Here is a 14,896-nt window from a genome sequence, read left to right on the forward strand (position 1 = left end):
TAAGCTAAGAAACTCAAAGGAATTCAGACATCTATTATTGTTTTATTAAGTTGCTCACCTCATAGGACCACTTTGCTTCCTTGTATTGTTTATTGTGTGCTCCCCTTTTGGACTCCGCAAGTTAACATCTGTCCATATTTCTTCTTTCAATAGTTTCCAATGCTTTCCAATTTGCCAGCATTATCCACTGGATCAGCCTTATCATCTTGTCACTCTTCTTTTCAGAGGTAAGACAATTTATTGTTGTCCAGAAAATGGTAGTACTAGCGTTAATACAAATATTGCTCTTGGTCTTTTAAATAATGTTACACGATCACAGAAGTCCTTAATGGGCACAACAACCCTGATATTTGAAGTGGCACACTTTATTCCGTTTTAATTCATTATTGAATAAAACCAAACATAACTTTCTTTAACTAGATTATATCCAATGCAAACCAGGTACAGGCGGAAACTAGAGCTGCCGTTTAATTTCCTTCATGTAGTCCATCGTCTTCTCAGGATTCAGCTTTAGCCTCAGAAATGCTACCTTAAGGCTGGATGGCTGGTCTGTTGTGTCATCATAATCATCATCATCATTGTAATTAGTCTTAATAAAATTGTAGTTATTGATTGATAAGATAGTGTCTTGTCATCACTCTAGCAAAAAAAAAAAAAAAAAATGGAGAGGGGAGAATTTGGCCCACAGGCCTCCACTCCAGTGCAAACCAATTACCCTGACAGACTCAGCCCCAACGCCCTAAACCAAACATTAATTACCAGTGAGCCACTAGGAGCAATAATTAAAGCTGAGCTTAATGAGCAGTAGGGATGGGGTTACAGCGATACGATCCATCCAAACACCTCTCCCACTGACATCACAGAAGAAGAGTCATCTGGGAATGGTGTTAGGTAGATGTAGCTTATCACCAGCAGGCCCCTCTGCTCCATACGGAAAACAGAATTCGAACATGTGGGTGGAGTCCCTGCACTTCTCATTTGACACCAGCACTGTTGTCCAACAAACGCTTTGGATGATGGATTAGCAGGACTAGTTATACATGATACCACATGCGTATTGGAGGATAAATCAATGACCCTGTTCAACAAAGGTTCCCACAACTAACCAAATCTAAAAAGCACAATGTAAAATTTGATAAGTGATCGTGATGTTCTTCTAGGTCTAAAATCAAGAACACATTTTTCCCAGATATAAGTGCTTGTAAAAGGACAGTTTTATTTGTTCTCTGAGATGTTTCTGTGACGTGTCATAGGAAAATTGGTTGTATTGTTCTCTATGTGTGTATGTATTTACTGTTTTTCAGCTGCAACACATTTTACACTAATGAAATAGTTATATTTTGGGCTACTTTAAGGTCGTCTCAATTCACCTATAGCATTCTAGCATAGTTTTTATTTTATTTAGACAAAAATTACATTTGAAGAAGAAAACTACCACACAGGCCTCTTCTCTGGTTTTAGTCTAGGTTCACACATCTTGACAAAGGGTGTTGGGTGTGATGACAACTCAAAAGACTAAGAATATCACAAGAGCTTTTTATATGTATCATCAACTCCCTCACCTTTCTATTTTAATGCTTTTATTTATCTCTCCCCGTCTGTTTTAGACTGTCTTCAGAATTGTCGTACTCGGGATCTGGGACTATATAGAGAACAAAGTTGAGGTTAGTGTCGTCGTTTGTTTATTAGCAAGTCTTAATGACCAGGTTTCCATTTTGTCAGTATTCAATATTATTTTCGATTTTGCCACTTGTTCCTCCATAGATATAGTTTAGCGTTTTGTGAAATAGACTTTACACACAAAACAAAATGTGCACATATTTACATTTTGTATGTGCTTGTGTGTGTGACCTCTCAGGTGTTTGATGGTGCTGTCATTGTGCTGTCCCTGGCCCCCATGGTGGCCTCCACGGTAGCCAACGGGCCCAGCAGCCCCTGGGATGCCATAAGCCTCATCATCACTCTTCGCATCTGGAGGGTCAAGAGGATTATTGACGGTGAGGCAGACAAAAAGCTTGTGTTATTAAGGGGCCTGTATGTGAGACTCATTTTGTGTAGCAACTCAAGGAAGTGTGCAATCTTTATTAACTCAAAAGTATTACACAGATGCACAACTATACAACCAATATGAAAGAGCTAAATGACCCTGTTAGCTATGTAATTATACAAATGATTTACTATTCAACGCAAGATAGCTATTGATCATCCCTCGTAAATTGCTGCCACTCTGCTATTCTAACTTGTATTGATTGTAAGGGGATGGTTAAGTAGATTCAGAGAGGCCATAATGAATATAGTGGTTGTTCTCCCTTATGCTAATGAAGATCGGTTCAATATCTGTTCAGAGGTCACCCTCACCACGGGCTTCTGACTGCATACAGGATCAGCTGCACACCAAACACACAGGAACTTAGTGTGCAATGCGTTCATGTCCAATGAGACAATGGATGAGTAAAGGGCTGTTTTCCCAAATGTTTCCCCTCATAGCAATAGTTTAAAAAAAATGAAATTTTAAGAAATATGCTCATTTGCTTTCTGGAGGAGACAGATGAGGCTACAGCCAGCAACTGGTTAGCTTTGCACAATCACTGGAAAACAGTGTGAAACAACTAGCTTAGCTTAGTTTTAATTCTTAAATGTCTTAAATAGAAATTTCTGTCTTGGTTGATTTTAAGATCTCTTTAGTCCAGAATGTTAATCATACATCAGTACATTGTTTTAATGGATCAAATATATTGAACTAAAAGGGACACTTCACAATGACACGGTTAATCATTTCAGTAATCCATATGATTCAGCAGGAGCATGTATCCTACTTCTTAACATGCAGCTGTTCTGTTTTCCAAGGAATGAACTTGTGATTTTTTAGCCTCACACCTCGACCTGTTGGGTTTGATATTTGTGAGTGATTGAGTTTCCTTGTTAGGCAGGCGGCAACACACCTCTGAGGATAAAAATCACACTCAAACCAATAAATGTACCGCTGAGGGACCGGCTAGGTTATCATAGGTGAGGGCTTGAGTCTCTTGCAGAATTAACTTGACGTATGAAGTGCCAATGTTTGTGTACAGAGGAGTGAACTGCAGCAAAATTTGTAAGGACTAGAAAGAAGAATTTATTAGCAAAGTTATATGTCAACCTCTCAAATACGCAGAAAAAAAAAATCTTCAACTGTTTAATGTCTTGTCTTTTTTTTTTTTTTACATACAAAGACAATACAAATAATGATTTTGCTAGTTGTATTCACGGGTTAAAAAAAAATTCAGAAATGACAAATCTTCCTGACACAATATACAGAATTAGGTTTTCTCGGTTGGTTGTAAAATGTAAGTCTCTGGTTTATGTGAGAAGTGAAACACCTGACTCCAGGTGAGAGGAGAGTGGAGACGAGCCATGTGTTTGCCTCAGTAAAATTGTGGTGTGAATTACACTGTTATGCATGTGCTGCCAGCAACAGTCAGTAATGCTGTAACACACGCACACGCACGCACACACACACACACACGCACACACACACAATTACCAATTTACACTTGCGTAAATACTTCTGAGAATCTGCCTAGATAGTGCTACGAAGACGCTACTTATGAATGTGCATATATTTTGTATTGTTTTTAATAGCTTTTAAGTTTATCTCTTTAATATGAAACCCTTTAGGGGGGTAAAGCAACCAGGGTTGAAAAATAAAGATGTACATGAAAAGAGTTTTCAGGATCTCTACGACAGCTACAGTATCATGGAAAATAACAATATTGGACCCTGAATTATCATAATTTATTGTTTTTTGACTAAAAATAAAACAAGAATGACTGCTGTTGGCATGTATGCATGTGTATGCATGTATGAAGTATTAATGTGTGTGTGTGTGTGTGTGTGTGTGTGTGTGTGTGTGTGTGTGTGTGTGTGTGTATATATATATATATATATATATATATATATATATATATATATATATATATATATATATATATATATATATATATATGTGCATGGGGGTGTGCATGTATGTGCAAGTGAAGTATTACATTGTGGCAAATAGGTGGCTTCTCATGCATACTGACACAGATACAACATGCAGGAGACCAAATGTATTTTTACTGTCTATGGTGTGAACCTGTGATGAAGCTTTTCATGCCTTTTTAAATTCTGACTGGACTGACCCCATCTGATGCCCCACACTTTTGCTATGTGTGTGTGTGCGCCAACACGACTATAAATAGGTACAAGGAGCATGTGGCGATGGCTTGTGTTGTTGCTCTGCCCCTCTCAGTACCAGAAAGGTGGTTTCGTTTTTTGACAAAGCTGGCAGTTGAATGTCGTGATAGTACAGATCCAGATCCACTATCACAACAACACCGATCCTTTTTTTTTTTTACTTTCCCATGCTGCTCCTGAAAATGTGCTGTAAGATTGTAAGAAGTGGAGTTACTGATTGTTCAAGATGTGATAATGTGAAAATGTTGGATGAATCAGTTCCAGCACATATTTCTGACCAAATACTTTACCAAGTAGCCTTTCATAAATATATGAATAAACAAATATACAACCAGTCAGTTGCAGTTTTGTAGCGAGTCTGATTTAAGGATGGCCAAAGTATGCTGGCAACACTTTAGTGCAACACTGTGGTAGGAAGAAGAGGAAGCTGAGGTGACCATGTGACCACAGAGACTATATAACTAAAAACATTTCCATAGTGGTACACAAAGTAGCTTTGCGTTTGAACAACATTTGAGATAGATGCCTTCAGGCTCATTGTTTTTACTGCTTTTTTTTCTCAAATGGAGCAGTTTGGACTCATTTTCACTGGATTTTACAATATGTCACATGCATCCAAATGTATTTGTGTATTGTTCCAAAAATACATGATTACTTTGTTTTGCGTAAATTAGCTGTCCTGCAACAAGAACAGCTCAGAAAATACTTCCAGACAACAAAAGTTAAGATTATAATTGTGAGAAACTGCAAATGAGCTGCTAATTATACAATTGTCCCTTGAACTAAGTCTGTTAGTAACTAAAACCTCAATTACGAGTGTTTTTTTTTTATTATACATTGTCAATTTTGATCATCCTTGGTGAAACTGAAACGCACAAATACTTTCTGAATTTATAAAATGGGATGAAAATGCAACCATTTAGTTTACATCTTATACCCCAATGACACCGCCACTGCGCCATTATCTGACACTGCTTCCACGAATGTGTCTTTAGTTTATACAGATATTGTACACAGCCGATGTTAACCCAGTAAATACATTTCTAATCAGGTGGAATGGGATGTTTAGGGTCAGTGTAGGTTGAAAATATACAAACACCGTGCTACACTATCAAGTCAGCATGAAACCAGATTCCTGTGGAACATTTCATCACCTCGACAAATTCATTCAGTATAGGTATAGGATTACTGGCAACCAGTAATTAATGAGGTTTTCATGTGTGATGACAGACAGCGCAAAGGACACATGGTGCACCAACACTGACCTTGGACCATAATGTGCTTGATGTATTTTACCATAAATACCTCCAGCAGCTGTCTCAGGTTTTTTCACGAAGAAAGTATTGATGCCTCCTAAAACACCTGGCAATCCGTTGCAGACCATTAAATCATAAAGGGAACAAAACAAATATAGTTTTTCTTTTAAAACTCTCTCTCCCTCTCTCTGTCTTTCATGTTAGCTTATGTGCTACAAGTCAAAGTTGAGATGGAATTGGAGATTCAGCAGTGTGAGAAGACCAAGGCTGTGCGAGAGGAGCAGCTGGAGCGTCTTACTCAGATCTGCCAGGAACAGGCTGTAAGTAACAAAACACCTTTTTTCTTTATGTATATGGGTTCTCATTCACAACACATACCCATACCTTAAAAGGGTTCAGCACGAGGACTGAGACAGAAGTTGTGCAACAATATTTTGAAAAAAAAAACGGAATTTTGACACATTTTATGACACATCAAACTAAGACACAACAAACTACTCTAAGACAGTTTTATTACATACAATACTATGACTTGTTTAGGAGATATTATATTATGCAAGAATTCAAGGACAATTTATTGTTGTTACACAGTGTTATAAAAAGAAATGCAGCTGTAGCCTATTTGATACAAAAGAAAAACGTCTGTATGAATGTTAACAACAGCAACAAAACAATTATCTGGACAGATGATATGGCTAGCATCTTAACATTAAACGAGGACTGGTTAGCAGAAAGCCTCTGGTCGCTGGGTTAACTTAGCTGTCATCTCGACTCTCCTCCTGCGGCAGACTGGGTGGTTGGAAGATGCCATCGGCAGTGATTGCCTAAAACATGCTGCACGTAATCCAATTGTCCAATGTTGATGAGTGTGTCTCTGTCAAGGACCATGCATGCTGCAGTCATAGACACGAGACAACAAAAATGTTTCAAAGTTCATGGGGGCTACCGGTCACTGCATCTACAACTCTACATAACACTACTATACTTTTCTGACCTACTATACTAAGATATTTTGGTCATAATATACATTATACTACGCTTTGACGTTGCTTTTCACTTACATTTTACTATAATATTTTTAAAGACATATCTTACTATCACATTCTGGTGTCATACTATTCTGTGACGTTTTGCATAGCATATTGATGACATCCTGATTTTCATGAAATTTCAATTATATAACTCTTTATGACATTTTATACTATGAAGTTTAAACGACATTAATTGACATTTTATGATATTCTATAATACAACATTTGAAGACATACTACACTGACAGTTTGTATGACATTTTTTATGACCTACAGTTTTATGACATACTATACTATGACGTATGATATGTTTATGATATTCTATATACATTATGGTATTTTTTCTAATATATTGTTGGAGAAGTGGGAAGTGGATCATGTTGCGTAAAGTTTTCCACACTTTTTTCGACTTTTAATATTTGTCCACTACTGCATCTCAATACTGCATGACGGTAGAAATGCTTTAAACTCAGCTATAGTTTTACACAATTAATGTATGTTTTACTTCATGTCAATAATAAACATGTTCTAATTAAATTGTAGAAGTCTCTCACTCTCAGCTGGATCCAGCTAACAAAGCTGACACAGGAAATGGTTATGACCTCATAAGCCTATAAAACACTATTCATTTACCACCAGAAGAGGGCAGCAATACCTTACAAATAGGTCCAGTCTTTCCACCCATTTTAATATCATTCTTCAGATGACACAAACTGATGATTCATATGGCAAAATGCAGACTACAATACATATTGTTAAAGAAAAAATAATTGATCATCTAATTCAGGTCTGAGACCAGACCTGAAATGATCAGATCTTTTCAAAAATCATGTTTATCAAAATGTTCTTCATATTATATATATATATATATATATATATATATATATATATATATATATATATATATATATATATATATATATATATATATATAGGTAATAGTTTCCATTCACTGCTTTAATGTACAATTTAGGTGATACCTTATCCTATGGGTTCATGTATAACTATATTTGAAAGTATAATTTATATTTTAGTTACCTTGTGCATGTATGATTTGTAAAATCATCTCAATGTGTTTTCTTTATTTTGTATTCCCGTACTTTTACAAAATCTGCTGCTGAAATGTTTTCTTGTCGATGAGTTGCATGAATTCTCTAAGCAAGTACACTGGAAATCAATACATAGGGACATAACAGAGTTTAGCCAACACATAATAATGCACTTGGTTTAATGCTGAAAACAGCTCACTATTAATGAACCTTTACGCCTATAAGAATAGATGCTATGTGCGTCTGGGACGTTGTCACGGCGCATGTTACTGTTACTTTGTCACGCCTTTCTCCCTCGTTTGCTCTTTTCTGTCTTTTATTTATTACCTTCCCCATCAATTTTTCCATCTCTGTCCTCATCACTCATCCATTTTACATTCCATTGCTACATTCACTAAGCTGCTGTTTTCCCCTCTCTTTTTCTATGCATACACCAACCGTCTCCAGTTTGAAATCAGACAGCTGAGGGCCCATCTGGCCCAGCAGGACCTGGACCTTGCGGCCGAACGTGAAGCAGCCATGCAGATTCATCATGTATGGGGCAAACAGGGCAGGAGTTTTCAGGTTGTAGAAGGCTTGACTCCCGGGGAGTCTGACGATGAGGGCGGCCAGAGAAACCCCAGGGAGCCTCATGTCACAGCAGGTACAGTATGGTCTCCGGAGCAGAATTTGTAGGACTGAGTTGCAACGCCAAATGTGATAATATATTAATAGCTAAACAGTTGAAATAAATGTAATCGATAACCCTTTCTCGTACAAATTGTATCTACACAATGTTCTGCAGTGAGGTTACTGCAGTAGTTTAGTATGAACACAATATTTCACAAACAGAAAATGAATGCATCGAAAAGCCACAGCATCAAAATACAGCTTATTTGAATACACACCATGTTAGGTGCAGTGTTTGCCTGAAAAAGCATAATGACAAACCAGAAGAGAGGTGCAGCATAAAGTATGTACATAATTATGTGGAACAAAAAGTCTCTAACAGTGTAACATCAGGTGAACTGGATGCCAAAGCAGTGTAGAGTTAATCTGGAGCAGTAGCCCTGGAGCATCTTCCAGTCCGGGCTCTTAGCCCTCTGTGCTCGCCCGCAACACCCATCTGCCCGCAGGCGCTCCGGGATCAATATGAAGGGTAAAAAAGCTTTTAGGATCTGGTGAATCCTGGAGAAAACAAGCATGTTCTCTGACACTACGTCAGCTTGCATGGGCTTCTGTCTTACCCCAACTATCTCTCTTACCGTCCCCCCCGCCCCCCTTCGTGGCAAGGCCGACCTAGCTATCCCAGACCACTATTTCAGGTACAGAGTGCTGTGTGCATTGTGCCTTGTTCGGAGACAGTGGGCTCCTGTCAACATCTGTTCCCCTTCACCTGCACACCACAATAGTGCACCAGGAGGCTCCACGGCGGCCACAATATTACCCCAAGGGGATAGTGGGAAATCTGGCTCTCAGAAACAAGTGGGGCTTTTTACAGAAACATGTTCACTGGGATGAGCACTTTGGCCACAGGGCTCAAGTCATGTCAGGTCAGCTCAAATCAAGCCAACTTTATGTGTATTGCTCAATATTTCGCGCCCTCGATGGGCTTCTCCGACACTCACTCGCATGATGCCGTCAAACTATCAAGAACTCTCATCAAGGCAATACCCGTCATAAGAATGACTGACACAGGAGGTTAAGGGTGCCGCCTTAAAGTACCAAACCTTGTAGATTTTAAGACCATCCAGTGACCATCAATGAGCCAGGAGTTTACTCTTAGATACTTACAGAAGAGTGTAGCCAAGATATTGACTAGAGCAGTGCTTTGAGCTAAATGATAACATTCTCATGACAATGCTAAACTTGCAGGTATAATGTTTACCATGTTCATTATCTTTATTTAGAGCGTTACCATGCCAACACCTGCACCATAAGTGCAGCTCAGGCTTATGGAAATGTCATTTGCAAGTCATACCAATGATGTCACTAGATTAAAAAGTCAGAGGATCATTAACGTTATTTTTAATTCATCCTAAGAGGGACATGAAAGTCTTTAGCAAATGTTGAATGGCAATACAGTTATTGAGACATTTTACTCAAAACTACAAATGTCAGCCTGCTAATGGCCCAAGAGTAAAATTTACAGGATGACTAGAATCTTCATCTTTTGGGGACCATAAATGGTTTCACAAGCAGACAGACAGTCCGACATTGCCATAGGCCCTCATCACAGCAGGGTAAACACAGGTGTAATTGGTGAAATGAATTATGGTCCTGTTCTATTTCATTAAATTAAATGTATTTTCTATAGCCCAAAATCACAAATTCCAAATGTGCCTCAAAGGGCTTTACAATATGTACACATGCAATAATATTCTCACATCCTCACAGGAAAAAACTTCCCCCAAAAAAACTTTAAGGGGGAAAACAACAGAGGAGGATCCCTCTTTGCCGATGGACATAATTACAAGAGATGTCATGTGTACAGAATGAACAACGAAACAGAGTTACAACACATTCATATAATGACTAAGTGTGCCACCGCCTTTCCATTGAGCCAGCATGCACAATTTGATACCAGGGCCTTTGCCCACCTAAATGGAACAGGGCCATAATTAGTGTTATTTATTACACCTGCTTTGACCCTGCAGTGACATGTCAAAATGGCTGCTGTGAAAAGGGCCTCTTCTTTTGGGTATAGCTCTCTCTACTGTCGTCCTGCTGCCTTATCTGTATCAACATTAGCTTGCTAATCTTCCTCTCACACTACTTCACCCGTGATGTAGAACTGATACCTCACCCATCACAATTATATTTCAGATTTGAACTAAAAGGACCTCAGCATGCCACCTCTCTTTTTACACAGAAAGATGACAGCCCAGTTACTTGACTGTCACAGAAACAAGGGCAGAGCCTTTTTTATGTATGCTGGACAGCCCATTCTTTTTTTCCTAAGACTCATGTGTTATTAATTGTGGAGTGATTGTCTCGGTCTTGTTTTAGTGAGTGCAATGCCTCCTCTCCAGGGGTGGCTCAAGGATTAATATTTTAGACTGAAAAATAAATGAAATTACCCATCAGAGTCTGCAGCATGTCCCAGGGGACAGGGGCTAGCACTCAGGGTACTCTGGGTTCGCACTCAGCCAGCGGACAGTGAGCTCAAGACCAATCAAGCGGACAGAGAAGCATAGCAGATCACAGCCATTCACCACGCACACTGAGGCCTGCGAGACTGGAGGGATCGGTGCCTGAACAAAGAGCTCGCACTCGCTCTCTTTTTTATTTCCCCCCATTCCTGTCATCCCTAAAACCAACCCCACCCTGTCCCAGTTTATTTCAGGTGCACTAGGGTGCAGCTAATGCACAGCGTAGCACTGCTTGATCCTGACCACTTGACAATGAAGTACCTGTGGCCTGGGGCAAAAGTCATCTCTGTCAATATTATGTTGTAAACATAAGAGATATTTTTCATTTGCACTACTTTGAGTGGTTAACACTGAAACAGACCTACAGACAAAAAGGTATGAAATCCAATTGCATTTTCTGCCATGCACAAAGAGTATCAGGAGTATCAGTCGCTCACACTATATTATACCATAATTTGAATGGTCATTTCCTGTAATACACTTTGTATTAATCTTATATAAACACACACACACACACACACACACACACACACACACACACACACACACACACACACACACACACACACACACACATGTACATATATATGTATATATATAAATATATATATATATACATATGTATATATACGTATCCATTCCCTGTTTTTCTTTATGTATTATTCAATATTTTTACAGCCAAACATTGCAATTTATACTGTAATGAAAACATAGTAATAACAGTGATAACGTACATTTTTAGCATATTATGCATATCTTAGAACAGAGCAAACATAACATATTATTTCATGGAGGGGTAGTGAAAAAGAAAAGAGGGAATCAAATGTATGTATGCAGATGTATGGAGGAGTATAGTTTTCCAAGCAGTGAATATTTTCAGCACATTTTTTCATGTTTTGTGCACAAAGTGTTTAGTTGCATTTAGTAATCAGATTATGGCAAAAATAGAGAGGGGAAATAAAAAGCTTTTGATGTACAACATTTAAACAAAAATAATTATTATAGTGGTGAATGCACATCCTTGTTATGGGACTGTAATTTTATGAATACAGTATTGTTTTAAAACATTGAAACATGTCACAGACATTTAACCAAATCAGCCACTATAGCAACACATTTGTGTTGTTATTCACTAATAAGGGCAATTAATTCATACATCTTTTCATTATTAACTTAGATCCAGTTGTGCGTGATGACATGAACAACTACATCAGCCAATACTACAGTGAAGGAATCAGTGGTAAGTTACTGAACATATATACCTCTCCTTGCACATTTAAATACAATTATAATAAATGAAGCAGTGACTCAAAAGGATTTTTGGGTGGTTATGATAAGTAAAAGGTAATTGGACAAAACCCTATAGGTTTAGTTAGAGTCGACTGATGCACGTTATCATATTACACGTTTACAATCTTAAAGGTGAATCTTAATCTTAATTCTGTGCTAATGGTGGCTTTTATATAATGCAATTGAAAAATCCATTAATTTGAATGTTTTGCCAATATGACTAACATAAAGTACACTGTTGGGCGATGTGTCCACATTGCGCTTTTTTCTGAGAGCCAGCATCTTTTTTTTCAATTATTTCTAGAAGTACTACTCACATCCTGCGGCAGCTGTTCTGCCAGAAAAGGGTGCTCTTTGGACACAGGGACTCATGCACTTACACATGTTTGAAGTAAAGAGCATATTTGTTTTTCCTATGTGGTTTGACTTTTCCAAATGCATGCAATGTCTTTCTAGATGCTGGAGCTTCTGGCTTGGGTGCCCGGGTTATCACCATGGCAGCCATCGACGTTCACCCCCCCACCAATCCAAACTCCATTCAGTCAAACCAGATGCTTGCAATGGAGCGGGTGGGCAGCGTGGTAAGTGACATCTCAACCAGCATATCACGGTCCAGTGGCAGCCTGACGGCTCGCCCGCTCAGCCTGAGTAGCCACAACCCGGGTTCATCTATGACAGTCTGCAGCAGCAGCACAGCTCAGGAGCTCACTTTGAGCTACAGCACCCATCGCTGCTGTCCTACGTCCTACTCAGGCCAGGACCCCTGCAGGGACCCCGGTATGGTGGTGCAGGAGCTACTCTGCTCCCTCTCTGAGGACTCCTGCCTTGCTCAAAAGGGGCTGGTAGTGGACCCTGTCAACCTTAAGCTTCCCAGTCCTACTGGCTCAGAAAAGGCCAGTCCTGAGCTGGACAACAGAATAAACATCTTCAACCGCAGAAACCAAGAGGAGAGACGAGGCAGGGGAAGGGGTTGTGTACTGTTGCAGACCAAGCCGCTGATCCACCTGCAGAGCAGCACCACTGAGCCATCCCTGGAGGAGAAGTACCGGCTACTGGGACCAGCTGACACACCTCTGGGGCACTTGCCTGACACATAAGCTGCATTTACACAGAAACAGAAGTATTTTCCTTTTACTTTACTGCCACCTTGGCATATATCTAAAATGTTGTGGCAGGAGAAGCACATAAGATTAAAAAAAAATGATTTTCCTGTTGCTGTGTAATTTCAATCTTAGCTCATTCACAGAAAGCTTGAGCACCTTCGAGCTAACAGTGATGCTCCTACATTTGTGTAGACGTGTACACATGTTCAGAGATCAAAAAGTAGAAATGACAAGAACTCTTAGGCCCTTTGCCATAATGTCCAACCTCCCATGTTTATCCTCGATGGATTTTTTAAATCAGACATTCCCTGATATAGCACAACAAAGACTATAACAACCCTGTGTGGGGGTGTCTAATGTGTTATTGGACACATTCTTCATCAGGAATTCTTACTTTCAATAGGTCCTAAATGCACTGAATTTTAAATGAATTAAAACCAGCAAGGGGCCATTCAAGCCTATACCGAACAAAAACTTTAATTCTAACCCGTGTTGCGAACCAAGACACTGTTCTCTGTTCTTGGGATTTCAAGCAGTTATAGGAGTTTTTTTCTATTGTATTTTTCTTGTTTTGTTTATTTTAATTTGTATTGATCAAATTTAAGATCAGGCATGCTGTTCTTTGTTCAAACAGCTACAGGGTAGATCAGAATGGCTTAACTATACAACCAGATTTTTTTTTTTTTTTTACCTATGCTTTTCTATCACCTATTTGTTGGATTTGAAACCATGGACCATCGTCAGTAGTTATTGAATCACATTTTTGTTCACTTGTTCAAAATTATTAGTTGGGTATATTTGTGTGGTTGAAATGAAAAGGTACGTGACTTGATTCTTTACATGGAACTATAGATTGGAGTGCTTGTAGCATGAAAGATGTGCTCAAAATGGCAAGCAAATTCTTTGCACTTTAATGTTTACAGACATTTTTGTAAACTTGATATGGAGGAAGGTATTGCCAAATGCAGGTGTTGTCATTTGAATGAAAATAGCAAAAATAAAAATTAGTATTTCCTTAACTGCTCTCAGTTTACTGAAATTGAATAAATAATGTTAAATAAATTGAAGCTGTAAAAATATATAGTGCAACATGATAAAACCTCTAATCAAATAATTTCTTCTCACAGGTTCCTTGTTACAGGCTGCACTGTACAACATTATTTCATTAGCATCATCTCCTGATGTGCATATGATTGTGAAATTTGTAAATTATTTAAGGTTATTAACATTGAAAGACCTGTCACAGCAACTGCTAATTGGTCAAGTCATTGTAAGTGTGTCGTGAGAAGTATCAACCCGCCTAATTACTCTCTCATATCATTAATTTAGATGATAAACTGCTGTACCATTTTGTTGCTTGTCAAATGTTTACAAGTATCGAGAGAATGTTTTAATTGTTAATAACTATTATGGCTACAATTAAGATATCAACAAAAGTGTTTTAAATGAGCAATATTTGATATTCAGAGCATTATTATAGCAGCAAATAACTCTTATGACGATAAATTAACGTTTTCCTGAGCCGAGAATGAAGTTGCTCTCCCTCTGTGTGTGATGTGTTCCAAGTTGCTTGAGCTGTTGTCTTTCAGCGTGCAACACTGGCCGGGTCATGGTCACCGTTTTTTTCTGCGCTCATACAACTGACAACGATGCCGTGGACGTTTAGGACCCGCCCTCTGGTTCCCCCTCAGGGGGGTTAGCTCTGTCAACTTGCTTGCCGTAGCTTGTGAGAGCCACCGGCTCAGGCGTCAACATGTTGAGAGCTGTCGAGAGGCAATAGAAATTGCTCCGTTCTCTTATTTTGCACCTTCAATTGGAAGA

General features: G+C 38.8%; 1 protein-coding gene across 1 annotated transcript in view; it reads left to right on the plus strand.

Annotated features, from left to right (window-relative positions):
• The window catches only part of LOC137800085 (transmembrane protein 266-like), a 44,576-nt gene extending 29,980 nt beyond the window's left edge, over positions 1-14,596 (plus strand). The window contains exons 5-11 of the mRNA XM_068597141.1: positions 154-227; positions 1,608-1,664; positions 1,859-1,997; positions 5,676-5,791; positions 7,999-8,194; positions 11,860-11,922; positions 12,429-14,596. Of these exons, the coding sequence (XP_068453242.1) occupies positions 154-227; positions 1,608-1,664; positions 1,859-1,997; positions 5,676-5,791; positions 7,999-8,194; positions 11,860-11,922; positions 12,429-13,069 (1,286 nt within the window). The 3' untranslated portion in view covers positions 13,070-14,596. The remainder of the gene's footprint in view (positions 1-153; positions 228-1,607; positions 1,665-1,858; positions 1,998-5,675; positions 5,792-7,998; positions 8,195-11,859; positions 11,923-12,428) is intronic.
• Positions 14,597-14,896: the final 300 nt, after the last annotated feature.

The sequence above is a fragment of the Clinocottus analis genome, unplaced genomic scaffold (genome assembly GCF_023055335.1).
Source record: "Clinocottus analis isolate CAN_PGR_092001 unplaced genomic scaffold, fCliAna1.0.p SCAF_1, whole genome shotgun sequence".
NCBI classification, from domain to species: domain Eukaryota; kingdom Metazoa; phylum Chordata; class Actinopteri; order Perciformes; family Cottidae; genus Clinocottus; species Clinocottus analis.